Here is a 14,750-nt window from a genome sequence, read left to right on the forward strand (position 1 = left end):
CTCCAGCAGTCGCTCCACACTGGGTTGATCTGTGGTTGTAGCGTCAATGGATCGGGAAGGGGCTGGATTATCTTCACTGAGGGCCCTGACAGCTGATGCATCAACCAGGCAGTTCCTTCAGAAACCTGTCCCCACACCCAGCAAAGTGACAGCAAACCTCTGCTTTTAAAAACAGAGCTTACACACAGATTGTTCTCCCCCAACAAGAGAGATTTCGGAATCATTCAGCTTCTGTTCGTCTTCTCGCAGAGATTTCATGGATCAGCTCCTGCAGCATCAGATCCCTCAGGAACTTGGAAGCTTTGGGAAGTCTGGCCACAAGCACTGACCTAAGGGGGGCACATCAGGTGTCATTGCTACTCCTGGGCACACACATCCTGCTAAATACTGAGGACTTAATCTCCAGTTATGGTTAACGAAGTCCTGTTGAGTTGAATAAATACAGAAAAGAAAGCTCTGTGCAAGACCACTTAAAGCACTCCCAAATATTTGACAAGGGGATGGGAAGAGGAAGGGGAGGAAACAGTTACTTAACCCCTTGGAGAACCACTTATAGAATCCCAGAAAGTTTGGGTGGGAAGGGACCTTAAAGATCATCCAGTTCCACCGCCCTGCCATGGGCAGGGACACCTCCCACTATCCCAGGTTGCTCCAAGCCCCATCCAACCTGTCCTGGAACACTTCCAGGGATGAGGATTCACCTCTCTGGGCAGCCTGTCCCAGGGCCCCACCACTCTCACAGGGAAGAATTTCTTCCCCATTTCTAATCTAAATCTACCTCTCCAACCATCTAATAAATCAGCTCTGCAATCCAGTGAAGAGCCAGGAAGATTCAACGGGGGAAAACGTGAGATATTTTCCTGGGAGATCCATGGATTGAGCCTGTGGACTCACAGGCATGAGGAAGAAAAAAGTTTTGCTCAGGGAGTAACAACCTCACATCCCCTCAAGAGCCAAACAGTCCTGCCCATTTTTTCATGCCCAGCATCTCTGGTGGCTTCAGAACTCCCCCACTGCCACTGGAATGGGAATATGGCAGGGAAGGCACAAACCAAGAAGAAATCTTTCCTCTGAACACACCTTTCCCTTCAGTTGAGTCCTGGAATATCCCACACGCCCAAGGAGTTGAAAGAGAAGATTCAGGGATCGAATCTTCCTGAGAAATCAACAGTTCCACAAATAGGGGGAAAAAAAAAGGACAGGACCCACGAGATCCAGGATCAGCAAAACAAAAAGGCTCTGGAAGGAAAAGCACAGCTAACAAATATATATACACATATATATTTTTAATAGTGGCCTTGCTTAATTGTTTCTCATTTTGCAATTCTAAAGCTCCTTTGTTTTGTGGAGCCATAATTTAACTCATAAAAGCCTTTCAAACAGAGACATCCAGAAGATTTCACTGCTTGACAAGGATTTCAGAGCCTGCCCTCCCTTCAGGGACATCAGTCACACACCCACCTCAATCCCTTGGCAGTGCTTCCCAGCATTCCTGCCTGGCTTTTGGGCACCTACCTGGGGAATTTGGAACTCTCAGGATTTAAGAGTTGGTGTTGCAGAGCTTTCTGGATCTGCCAGGCAGTTAAAGAGAATTTCTATATGCGATGCTGAAGAGGAATGAAACTACTGGTCTGGAAAGTTGAAAGAGCTAAATAGGGAAAAGGGAAGGAAAAGGGCAGAATCTCTTCTAGGAAGTTACTGAAATAAAAGCCCCACAGCAAGGTAAGGACTTCCAAAGGTAAAGAAAAGCTGGTCCAAGGGTGGATTGTAGGGAATCAGCCAAGAAATCAAACTCAGGGGAGGGCCCAAGGTGATGGTGGTTCAGGTCGAACCAAGAACTCCAGATGATGCAAACAAGGAACAAGACACCTGCAGGAGATATAATTCCCTCTTCTTAAATTAAAAAAAAAAAAAAAAAATTAAAATTAAGACTGAGATTGTAACTTTGGTGTTTCTAAACCCTGCAGTAGTTTATAACACACCGAAATTTCTCCCTCAATCGGTCTTCGTCCCAGCTGAGAGCCCTGAGATTTCCAAACCAAACCTGCAGCTGATGTTGGCAAATCTGGAGAACACCGACTGCCAACCACACACAGTTGCTTCTTTGTTTCTCACCAGGCTGGTCCCAACTAATTTAATACTTAAAATACCTCAGTTTGGGGTTTTTTCCCTGTTTGTTTGTTTTTCTTTAGGAGTGGCCATTACTTTCTGTTCCCTACAATATCTTGAGTGGCAGAGGAGGGAGGTGAGGTTTGTGGGAGCATCCACTTGATTCCCCAAAGAAAGTGTCCATTCCTTCCTCCTGCTGGGGAGGAACTGAGAGCATTGTTGCACTTTCCCAGAGCACTCCACACACCGAGGCTGGACCCACCCCATCCTCAATCCCCACTCCTAGAGCAGAGCTGAAGCCCAGGAGAGCAGGAGGCACCGGGAGTGTTGCTCAGCAGGGCTCTGAGCGCTCCTCGCCCGGGTTTGTTCCCTCCTCTTTCCCTTCAGAGCTCCCACAATTCCGAATTAAGCTTCCCACTCCCAAGATTAACGCAGCAGTGTTGATCCCTGCAGCTCCTGGGGCTGGATACACTGTGGAGGTGGCAGAGGGAGTTTCAGTCTGCAGCTGAAACACCGTTCGCAGGCGTTTTACGTAACTACAGAAAACAGTTACACAAAAAAAAAAATAAAAAAGGGATTTTAAATTTCATTTGTCAATTCCAGCCCACGTTTTTTGGTTGTGTTTTTTTTTTTTTGCTACACAATAAACCCATTTTATTTCATGTTAATTTATTTTATATTAAACCATTGCTGGCCAAGCCCGGGATGAGTGAAAGCCCCTTCCCAAACCATTTAATTAAAAGGAGGTACCCAAGCCAGTGTAAAATCACTAAAAAATCACAGCTTGGTGCAGCTTTAGTTTGAACTGTTATTCAAACTCATCTTTTCAAACAAGCTTTATCACAAAGATATATTTGAGCTGCAGTGATGCAATTTTTATCCATGGAAACAGCTGTTTCATCACTAACCAGCAAAGCCACTGGCTTGAAAAAAAGGAAGAACACAAACACAAGAATCCAAAGCTGGTGGTTATTTTTTTCTTTACTTGAAGACTCTCCAAAACATTTAAGGGAAAGAAAGAAAGAAAAAAAAATAAAAGGCTTGTTACAGGTAATTAATTCCTTCTGGAATGAAACAGGCTCAAACTGGTTTTCAAGCATCATCAATACACACAAAGGACAGGCTCTTACACTTGTGTTACATTGCAACCTTCACTCAGCCTCAGTAAACATCTTTGGAATAGATTTTTAACAAAAAAAAAAAAAAAAAGAAACAAGAACCTTCAATATTCACAGGACAAAACCATGGCATGATGCAAAAGATGATCAGCAAGATCTACAGAGAGCAGCAAGCCCAGGCTGCCTATGGATAATCCTCACAGGAGGTACAAACAGGATTCCAGCAGCTGGGAACACTCACCCCTAAGAGGCAGGTTTGGGATTTGGGTGCTTGCCTAAGGCAGGGAGGCAAAAGGTAAATTAATGCTGGGAGTTCTGGTTCAACCAGGAGTCTGCAAGCGCAGCGTGGCAAAGAAAAGGCTGGTTGTTCTTTTCCAACCCCGAGCTATCAGCACAAACTCTGTACAGTGAACAAAGTTTCACTGTGACTGAAAAAAATCACCCTATAAAAGCTACATTTAAATATATTCCAAGTGCAGCGAGCACATCTAGTTCAGCTCTCAGCTTAATTCCTTAAAAGCAGCTCCAGCTTTTGTGCATCCTGCCTTCCCAAGCCCTCTCCAAACTAAAACAAAAATACACCATTTATCAAAGACAGTGCTACTGGTTCTCCTTAGGATAGTGTGGATTTATTGCTTTGCTTACAGAGGCTAAAATGGAAACTTCCAGAGAATTTAAGGCAACCCCACCAGCCCAACACCTTGAAGGCATTTCTGGCACACAGTGCTCTTCGTTCCAACACCAGGAGAAGTTTTATCTTTAAAATAAAAAAATTAAGAAAAAAGACAGGAACACTCAGATTTTAACCCAAAGGACCCTTTCAAACATCGGTTCCACCTTCCAAACACACTGAGCTGAAGTCAAGTCATTCCAGGGCACCAGCATTCAGGAAAGAGGGAAAGAACAACAGGGAAAAAAAGTCAAAGGAGGAAGATTCAAAACGTAACAACTCATTCTTATTCATCTCAACTTGGAAGATTCACTGAGATATTTGGATAACTAAATCAGGGTGGTTTTTTCCATGAGTTATGTTTTATCACAGACACTTAAAATGCACCTTACAAAGGAGTGTTCAAGGCTGACAAAAAAACAACAAACATTATTATGTGTTCTTAACAGCTTTCTGAGCTGATTCACCTGCTGGAGCTCCAAATATATTGGATTTCCCAATATTCCTGGTTCATCACAAGCTTCTTGTCTGTCTTCTTAATACTCCCTAGGGATTTAGAGCTGTAGGGAAAATACCATTTCCATCATTTCATAGCATTTCTACGTTTGCTGTGTTAAAACTCAAACCCAAGTTTACTGTTCACACAGATTTATCAACTGCCAGTCCTGCAAACCCACTCAGATAAACAATTTTAAAAAAACCAAACAAATAACTACAAAAAAACCCCAAAGAAACAAAAAACAAACCAGCAAGAACAGGCTTGTCAAAAAGAAAAGAAAAATGTGCTCAGTTTTAGGGTAATCCTTTCCCTTGCAAATACTTTGGAAATGAAAAGAATATGGAAAATCCTTTACAAGATAACACTGGTCCAATGGGCACGTGCATTCTTTTTATTTCTATACAGAGTGAAAACAAACACCACACAGAAAACAGTAAACTACTTTTTTTTTTTTCAGAGGAAAAAATGAAAGTATATTGTTCCCCCAGAAAAAAAAATGGTTTTGTGAAAACAGGAGGGGAAAAAAAATTTTCTGTAGAAGAAATTAGGAAGCTGTTATTTCAACTTCAGGCCAGGTACAGCCTGCCTGGATTTTGCAGTAAAATTTGATGAAGTAGAAATCACTGATGATGTATTTAAAAAGGAGCCAGAGTCCTACTGCCATCCAGCAGGGAGAGTGGAGAGCATTTGCACAGAGGACCCTGCATGTAAACTATTCCCACCCGGAGTCACAAACAAGATTTCATGGTGCTATTATTTGTAAATATTTTTTTCTTTGTCTTTTTCAAGAGAACTCCTTTGCCAAGAAGCTCATCCGGTTTTCTACAGCCTTTTCTAAAAGGAAAATGATGCCAATAGCAGGTTTCTGGTCAGCCAGAGAATCCTGCTGCAGAGTGCTTGTGCCATCATCTCCTGTGAGACAAAACCCTGGGGGGGTTGTAGCTTTCATTGTCATAGCAAAAAGCAGTTTTTGTCACATAAAAAGCCCACAAGTGAAGGAACTTTCCCTCCCCCTCAGCATTTCTTCGGAGCACAACTAGGTAGACTGAGAACCCTTTTTGGAACACCTTGACAGCCAACAGGTTAGTGCATTTTCCTTGCTAATGTTCCCCTCGTGCAACAAGTCCACTGGTTTACATCCTGGTAAAAATAATCCCTGGAAAACAAGTCATTCCAGGAGCCACATCAATGATTTCTTGGCACTTCCCTGCACACAGGCAGGAGAAGTTCCAGCCATTTGCAACAGCAAGTTTTAAATACCTGACGCCAAAGATGCCTCTATTTTTTTTTTTTTTTTTTTTTTTTTTTTCCTGACTTCATGAAATGCATCCAACATTACCAAGACAGGAGTCATTCTTCTCTTCCAAGCTGAAGGATTTGCCATTTATCTCCCTTTGAGTTGATGACTCAAACACTAATCCTGCTCCCAAATCCAGCTACGATTGATCCAGCGGAGCGGCCGCTTTCGCCAGGCGCTGCCTCACGGCCCTCGGGGACGAGTCTCTGTTGGACACCTCCTTACCCTCCGTTTCATCATCTGAGTTGTCTTCCTCGTCTGCTTCTTGCCCCTCATCCACCTTTTTCAGCAGCTCACCTGCCTCTGGAGACAGCTTTCCTTAAAGAGAAAGGGAAGCAACACACAAATAAAAATGCCATTCTGATTTTTTAGCGTCGCGGGCAGCTCCGCTCCGAACTTTTCCCTCCCTGCCCACGTGGAATGTCACATCTTGCAGGTGGGAAAAAATGCTCTGAAAGCATTTTTCTACCTCCTTAAAGAAGAAAGAGTTCTGTAAGAATTCAGCTAAATGCAAACCCACCATAACCCCGAGGTCAGTCGCAGGTGCAGAGCCCCGCGCTCAGTCTCGGGGTCCTGCACCATTAAAAGTTCTTTTAATAGATTTACCAAACTGAATTCAAAGTTTACAGGGGGGGGCTTACTTGACTGAGGGTACTGTGCTGCTCTGTGCCTTTTGGAGGGGCAGATACAGTCAGCCAGGAACACCATCATCTGAAACCAAAGGAATCAAAGCTGAAGCCTCCGAACGCGTGGAATCGTTTGGGTTGAAAAACAAAGAGACTTTCAAGACCAAGTCCAACAATTTACTTAATGCTACCCTGGGGTGGATCCCACCCAGCCCCACCCCTGTGTGTGTCCCCTTGGATTGTGGGGGCTTCATCCTGCTCCCCCATCCCTGTGTTCCAGCTCGGTGTATCCCAAAAAAAACAACTGCCAACCCCTGAGGTGAAGGCAGCACAACTGACACACACAGTGCTCACAGTCTGTTCCAGATGCTTCACTTACCAGTCCCAGTATCAGTCCTGAGAACAGAGTTGCCAACCCAAAAATAGCATAGGAGCCCCAGACCGGTATTCCAAGGTTTTCTGTTAAATAACCATGGCCATGCTATGGAATAAAAGACAAGAGAATCATTGTAAGGAGAGCTGAATGTCACGTCTGTTAAGATGGAATGAGGTGGAGATGTAAGCACATACCCTGATCCACATGGACAGCTGGAACAGAGCTGACATGCTGCTCATCCTGCAACAAAGCAGAGAAAAGAAACTGAAAACATCTTCAAGTCAGTCCCAAACCCGCATATTCTGATTTCCCCAACTCATTCCCACACTGAACTTCATGCTCCTGGCTGGTTTCCCTTCTAAAAAAAAATTAAGCTGTTAAGAAAAAAAAAATCAGGTTATAGAAGAACTGAGAGATCTCCAGACACTTAAGTTTAGTGTCTGAACATAAAAAATAATAGGAAACCTATTAATCCTAAATTAATACCCCATTTCACACATTCCTTGGTGTGGGATAGTAGTCTGTGGGAGAACAACCACAAAGCTGGAAGATTCAAACAGCACTGTGAGTGCACGATGCTGAGCTTCCTAGAAGACGTAAATTTTCAGACACTTCAAAAAATTAACATTTAACAGAGGAAAAACCAGGAACAACTGGGTTCATTTGCCTCAAGCAGCGGTGTCCCCAACCTGCTTTGTCACTCAGTGTCTCCACCACTCTGACCCTGCCACACAGCACGGGCAGCACCAACCAAAAGCCCCTCAGAGCCCCAAAACTTGAAACAATTCCAAAGACAGTGTTTCTTCTCAGTCTTTGCTTTTCCTCTAACAGAGAAACCTTCACTTTTAACTTTGCTACAGATACATTGTTTGAAACAACAGCCCATATTTACAACTATGTTGCTACATTATTTTCCACTTTTTTATTGCTCATTTAGAATCCCAGAATGGTTTGGGTTGGAAGGGGCTTTAAAGACCATCCCATTCCACCCCCTGCCATGGGCAGGGACACCTTCCACTAGCCCAGGCTTGTTCCAAGCCCATCCAACCTGGCCTTGGACACTTCCAGGGATCCAGGGGCCTCCCCACCCTCACAGTCAGGAGTTTCTTCTCAATATCCAACCTAAATTTCCCCTTTTTCAGTTTGAACCCATTCCTCCTTGCCCTGTCACTACAGTTCCTGATGGAGAATCCCTCTCCAGCTTCCTTGTAGGCCCCTTCAGACACAGGAAAGAAAGAAACTTCCCAGAATTTCGACGGACAAAACCTCTCGCTGCCCCATAAACAGCTTCAAGCGTCAGCAAGTCACCCACAAGACTTTAATAAAACAACACAGTCCCCTGTAGCTATTTTAAGCCTTAAAGTAGACCTTGCTCAGGTCACCATCTCTGCCATGGTGACAGTGTTCAGGTCACCTCTGCTATGGTGACAACGATCAGGTCACCTTTGCCACGGTGACATCTCTGCTATAATGGCAACAATCAGGTCACCTCTGCTCTGATGACAACGCTCAGGTCACCTCTGTTATGGTGCCAACCCTCCCACAGCTGAGGAAGAGGCGGGACAGCCACCCACCAGGTTCCCATTCCAGCACGGAGCTGTGACACACCTCAGGACCCATCCCAGCACGCCTGGCAACAAACTGTGACAGAAACCAACCCCAAACTTACAGGAAAGAGGAAGGGCCAAACCACGAGGACACTGGTTCAATAGATTTCCACTCCTGGTCGTTGATGAAGTTAATGAAGTCGGTTTTGGTTCTTGCACCCTGGTACCTCCTGAACTCTCCATCTTTACAGCTGCAAACCACCAACAACAACAACAACAAAAATCCTTTCTTGTATATGGTTCAAGCACAGAGCATTTGCTTCCACTCAACAAATTCCCTCCCACCAGCTTGCCTATCTTTATATTTATTTAATTACTTAGCCAGTTTTAATGCTTTAGCTGATATTGCCTCTCAAATCTTTTCCAAGCACCTTAATTGCAAGTTATTCCCAGAATACTGACCCCACGAATATCTTGGCTGGCTTTAGGCTGTGATTCCATAAAGCAAAGAGATAATGATCTTCCTAAAGCACTTGCCACACAGAGCTGCATTAAAGATCAACCCACAGAGACACGATTGCAAAACAGAAACACCCATGAAGAGACAGAATAAATAAGGCCTGAAGGGAAAGGAAAAGAAATCATCTGGCAGTACCATAAGGTCACGGAGGCTAAGAGAGTGGTTGAGTCACTGAAAAGCAACTGCCATTCTTAAAGAGCATAATAAATCTCATTTATTTGTCCCTCAAAAAAATAAGGGGAAAAAAAATCCTGCTGCAATGAATACTTACTGATAGATGGTAGGAAGAGCTGTGATGACAAAACGGCCACTTAATCCTGTGGGAAAACAGGTATTTTGAGAAGAGTACAGGATTTGTGTAAGAAAAGGCAAGGAGTGTTATTACAAACCAAAATACAGGCAGTGGCACCCTCAGGCATCAACCTTTACATGCAATAAAGCACAACCTTGTGCATATCATAGTACACAAGGCCTAAAAGAAATGTCCCTGGACAAAGAGCAAGGAAGTTTTTCCATGGTGAAAAAAAAAAAAAAAAAAAGATGTCCAGGGGTAACTGCTCTGTTTGACTGTTTTGGCTGTAGCTTCCTCAGAGAGAGACTCTCTTCTTTCCCCACATGATCTGCAACCTCCAGAAACCTCGAAGAAAATTACCCAAGCGAGGCAATGTTTCAAAAACTCTTTGACTTTGGAGAAAGGGATCATCACGTTTAAAACCCCACGGAGATAAGCGGGACTGAGCAGAGGGAGAGCAGACTCCTTGCACTCCCTTTTGCCAACCCAAGGGAGGGACTTGCTACAGGGCGGGCTGAAGCCAGTGTTTTGCTCAAGAAGTAGGGCCAAAAATCTGCTTTAAAGCCACCAAACCACTTCTCTAGGTTGCCCGGAGAGGTCGTGAGTTCCTCATCCCTGGAAGTGTCCAAGGCCAGGCTGGACGGGGCTTGGAGCAACCTGGGCTAGTGGAAGGGTGGAATAACACGATCTTTTAGGTCCCTTCCAACCCAAACCATTCCGTGGCTCTATTAAGCAAAATTAGAGCGTTCAGCCACACGGCAACCCGCCCTTGGCGGAGACGAGTTAAAGACTCGTGTTATTGCCTGTTGATCCAGTTCATTCCCCGCAAGCGCCGCTGCCGGAGCTGAGCACCCCCCGCCGCCCCCTCCGGCCCCTCTCACCCGGCTGCTCCGTCACATCCACTTTGGCCACGTTCACCCCCAGGTCCTCTCCCCACTCGGCAAACTTCTCCCACTCCGGCTGCAGGTTCTGGCAGGCGGGACACCACGGGGCGTAGCTGCGGGAATGCACAGCCCTGTCACCACCGCAGACCCCGCCACGCACACACACACACACAAACAAACACACGCGCGAAACACCCCGCACCCCGCCCCGCCGGCGCTGCCCCCACTCACAACTCCACCATCCACTCGCCCTCCAGCAGATCCCGCCACATGCCGTCCGACAGGACCCTCACGGGGCTGGGCTTGCCCAGCGCGGCGGCCGCCAGCGCCAGGCAGAGCGGGGCGCAGAGCGGAGCCCACAGCGGAGCCCTCAGCGGGGACCGCGGCCGCCCCAGCGCCGCCATCTTGGCCCCCTCCGCCCTGCCCGCCCTCCCCTTCCCGCCGCGTCACGGCGGGACACGCCCCCCCCACCGCCCTCAGGGGCCGCGCGTGCGCGGGGAGGGCGTCCTGGGATCCCGGTGAATCCCAGGGAATCCGGGAATGGTTCCGATTGGGATGAGGGTAACAGTCTCGTTCCAAGCGCCGTCCAGCCTGGCTTTGAACACTTCCAGGAATCCAGGGGAAGCCACAGCTTCTCTGGGCAACCTCGCCCTCACAGGGCCTCCCCGCCCTCACAGCCGAGGATTGCTTCCCGATGTCCTGAATTTCTCCTCCTGCAGTTTCTACCCATTGCTCCTTGTCATGGAATCGCTGAGGAGGTTGGAAAAGACCTCCAAGATCATCGAGTCCCCGCTGTGGCCGATGCCCACCTTTGTCCCCCAGCCCAGAGCACCGAGTGCCACATCCAGTCCTTCCTTGGACACCTCCAGGGATGGGGACTCCAAACATCCCTGGGCAGCCCCTGCCAATGTCCAATCACCCCTTCTGTAAAGAAATTCCTCCTGATGTCCTATCTAAACCTCACCTGGTGTAACTTGAGGCCGTTCCCTCTCTTGCTGTCCCTGTTCCCTGGCAGCAGAGCCCGACCCCCCCGGCTCCCCCCTCCTGTCAGGGATTGCAGAGCCAGAAGGTCCCCCCTGAGCCTCCTTTTCTCCAGGCTGAGCCCCCCCAGCTCCCTCAGCCGCTCCTGCTGCTCCAGCCCCTTCCTCAGCTCCCTTCCCTTCTCTGGACCCACTCCAGCCCCTCAATGTCCTTCTTTAATTGAGAGGCACAGAACTGGACACAGCGCTCGAGGTGTGGCCTCACCAGCACCCAGCACAGGGGGACAATCACTTTCCTAATCCTGATGGCAACACTGTTTCTGATACACAATCACTGTCACTGCAGCTCCTGACAAATAGTCCTTCTCCAGCTTCCTTTCAGGCTCCTTCAGGTCATGGAGCAGAGCCACAGCTTACCCCTGCTGCTGCCCAAAGAAGCTGTGGCTGCCCCATCCCTGGAAGTGTTCAAGGCCAGCTTGGATGGGGCTTGGAGCAACCTGAGATAGTGGAAGGTGTCCCTGCCCATGGCAGGGGGTGGAACGAGATGGTCTCTAAGGTCCCTCCCAAACCATTCCATGATTCCATGGTCTTTAGCTACTTATGGCAGAAAAGTAGCAGCACTTGAGTACTTAATTCTCAAGCAAAAGTCAGGGAGAAGGGCACTGGTAACAAGCAGACAAATCCCACCATCATCTGATCTCAGTTTTGTCTCTCAGCACCTTAAGCCTTTCCAGGGAAGGAACCTCTTTTTCCATTTGCACAAAATTCCTCTCCCACCAGTTTTTCTCCAGCTCCTGCTCAGGATCAGCTCTGATAACATCACCTTCCCTTTTCCTGCCTGGATCATTCCTTTCCCTGCCCCTTTCCCATATCTCCCAATCCCGAGCCTTGACAGAGGTCTCCAGCAGCCTTTGGGCAGCACAGGAAAAAGAATACATTTTTTTATTATTATTATTATTATTATTATTATTATCTTATTTTATTTTATTTTATTTTATTTTGGCAGCTTATCTATAGTGCAACGTGTATGTTCCCTTCTGTAGGAGAACACCAAGGCATTATTAAGGACTCCGTGAGTCCTGTTGTTCATCGATTCAGTGCTCAGTAATAAATCACTGCTTGCAGCCCTCTGCTGGTCCTTTTGAGTGATAACTGAATTCTTGAAATCTGCTATCGATAATCCCAGAATATTCCACTCAGCATCAGCAATGAGGTGAGATGCAAGGAGCTGTCTCTGCTGAACCACTGGGCTCGGTGATCCTAAAGGTCTTTTCCAACCTAAACAATTCAGGGTTTACCAGCACACATCCAGATCCTTTGAGGTGTGATGAAGAATAAGTGCATGAAAATGTGTTGTATTGCCAGGTGTAAATAAATTTACCACTGTAAATAAAAGATTCCTTCAAAGGCACACCAAGCTCCCTTTGGGAACAGCTTGAAAACCCCTGAAAATGATGACTTCATCCCTCCTCTGCTTGCTTCCAGGAATTACTTTCAGTGTAATGACTGCTCTGAATTACTTTTTATCTCTGTTATTAATGTTACATTGTCGTTGTTTCATTTCTTCCTAAAGTTTTGAGAACAAGAAGGCCCTAATTGTATCTTTTAGGTATTTTTTTTCCTCCAGCCTCTTCCCCTCAGCCCTCCCGAGCTGCCTGGAAAAATATCTCCCTGGTCTTTCAAGGTTCACAGCAGAATAAAGAGATTTAATAACCAAGTGACCTTAAGAAATAAACACATTTTTCTTTCTCTTTTTTTTTTTTTTTTTTTCCCATGTTCTTTTCCAGTGCTGCCACACAGAGGCAGAGTTGAGGCTGCTTCCAGACAGGAAAAAAAATCCTTATCGCTTAGAAACGACCTGGATTTCCTGCTGGGGACACCCCGTCATTATTCAAGGTGTGAAGGGCTTTTTCCTTGTCTGGGTACTCGTGGTTTAGGTTGCTTTTCCAAGCTAAAGGGGATTTTGGGGACAGTTTAGTCCTTCCCACCAACACACAACCACAGCTTGATCAAGGCTGGGGTTACAAAAATCCCAAGTGTCTTTAAGTTTCATGAAAAGAATCATCCATTTAGAGTAAGCATGGGAAAAGGCTGAAGCACAAGCCCAGAAAATTGTTTGACAGAAGGAAAATTATGATTATTTTAACCTCTTCTAGCAGAAGGTGTCTCTGCCCACGGCAGGGGGTTGGGACAAGATGGTCCTTAAGGTCCCTTCCAACCCAAACCATTCTGGGATGTGTTTTCCTGTCCACAGAGCTGTTGGGTTTTGATAAAGGATGAAGGATGATGAAGCAAAAAAAAGACCCGTGTAACCAAGAAATCATTCTGTTCTTGATGGCATCTGCACCTCAGAAAAGCAGATCCCACATGTAGGAAAAGGGGAGGGAAAAGATTCCAGCTTCCCTTGAGCTTTGCTTTCTTTTGAGCTGAAAATGAAAACAACAACAACAACAAACACCCTGAAATGCTTGAATGTCTCATTTTCCCCAAAGTTAAACCCACAGAGACGAACAAATCCTACAAAATCCAATCCAAAGTGGTCAAAAAACGTTAAAGAAACCTGCACACAAATTGACCCACTGGTGGGTTTTTTTGAAGAATATTGATTCATTTCTATTTGAAAAGGAAGCAAATTGAAGCAGCTCTATTTTTACATATTTTATCTTCTTTCCCCTGCTGTTTTTCCAGTGCCCTGAGGTGCCCTGAGGACGAGCTGAGCACTAAACCAGGCGGATGAGCAGTGGGAACCCTGGCTCTGACCTTCTGAAGGACCACTTGAGGAGAGCAGAGGCCTGGCCAGGTGATTATTCCAAGCTCTGCAGTGCCTGGATGAGGTACAGCATCGGAGCCCTGACCTCCTTTATAGCTCCTGCATTTATGAAATGCCAAGAGATTATGCAGAGAGCTTTCCTGAGTGTGCTCATGTGAGGCAGGAGACATGAAATCATCGTCCTGAAGCCCAAGGTGAAATCAGGCTGTCCCAAAAAAACCCCAGGCAGGCCTAGGGCTGCATCTCGTAGTGCTGCAGAGGAAGGAAAACTCGTCCTGCTTGATTTTTGTAGGGATTTTTTCCTAAGGGATCTCCTAAAGGGGACTTTGTGGTCAGTTTAGTCCTTGCAACCAACACACAACCACCATTTGATCGAGTTTAGGGTTATAAAAATACCAAGTGTCCATGAATTTTGTGAGTTGTCCACTTAGAGTGAGCACTTCTGCCAGGCTGTTTCCTGGCTTCACCCTTTAGGGAAAGCTGGGATTTAAAATCTCACTCAGAGCAGTTTTCTGGGCTGAAGAGTTAGAAGACTAAAAAACCAAGTGGTAATTACTTTTCTGCAGCTCAGCATTTCATTCCAGGAAGACAATCCTGGCATCAATTCTTCCTCCTACTGAAAAAAAATCTTGCCTTTCATGGGAAATAATTCAATCCTACCTTGGAAGACCTCGGAACTACGACAGCCCTTCTCACAACCCCTCAGCCTTTCCTCCCGGTGCTAAGAAACTCCAGTAGCTGCTAATTATTCAGTAATTAAGTGTCTCTGCGGGGTTGTAATTGTGAGTCTGGCCTCTCCCCATCATCGTTAGGTAGCAGTTTTCTCAAGGCCCAAACCATTTCTCTCCTTTCCTTTTGATTGGATTACAAAATTGCTTTAAACTCAGTGGAGATGATTAGGAAAAGTGTGTTTTTGCGCAACAGTTGCCATGGGAACTAAAGGAGGGAGAGAGAGAGAGATCTTTATAAACCACAAGTCAAACAGATTGTGGTGCAGACAATTAATATTGTCTCGTTCATTTGCTTTAACTCTTCTTTTCACCATCCCAAAATAGCTTTTGT

At 46.1% G+C, this 14,750-nt stretch overlaps 1 protein-coding gene across 1 annotated transcript; it reads right to left on the reverse strand.

Annotated features, from left to right (window-relative positions):
• Positions 1 to 3,072: 3,072 nt before the first annotated feature.
• Positions 3,073 to 10,351, reverse strand: TMX1 (thioredoxin related transmembrane protein 1). The gene is made up of 8 exons (XM_050336148.1): positions 10,170 to 10,351; positions 9,936 to 10,051; positions 9,034 to 9,079; positions 8,365 to 8,493; positions 6,890 to 6,935; positions 6,699 to 6,800; positions 6,335 to 6,404; positions 3,073 to 6,011 (listed from the first exon to the last, which is right to left on the reverse strand). The coding sequence occupies exons 1-8, from the start codon at positions 10,340 to 10,342 to the stop codon at positions 5,833 to 5,835; spliced, it is 861 nt and encodes a 286-aa protein (XP_050192105.1). The 5' UTR covers positions 10,343 to 10,351; the 3' UTR covers positions 3,073 to 5,832.
• Positions 10,352 to 14,750: the final 4,399 nt, after the last annotated feature.

Source organism: Myiozetetes cayanensis, unplaced genomic scaffold, assembly GCF_022539395.1.
Source record: "Myiozetetes cayanensis isolate MyiCay16 unplaced genomic scaffold, myiCay2020 scf6-25, whole genome shotgun sequence".
Taxonomy (NCBI): Eukaryota; Metazoa; Chordata; class Aves; order Passeriformes; family Tyrannidae; genus Myiozetetes; species Myiozetetes cayanensis.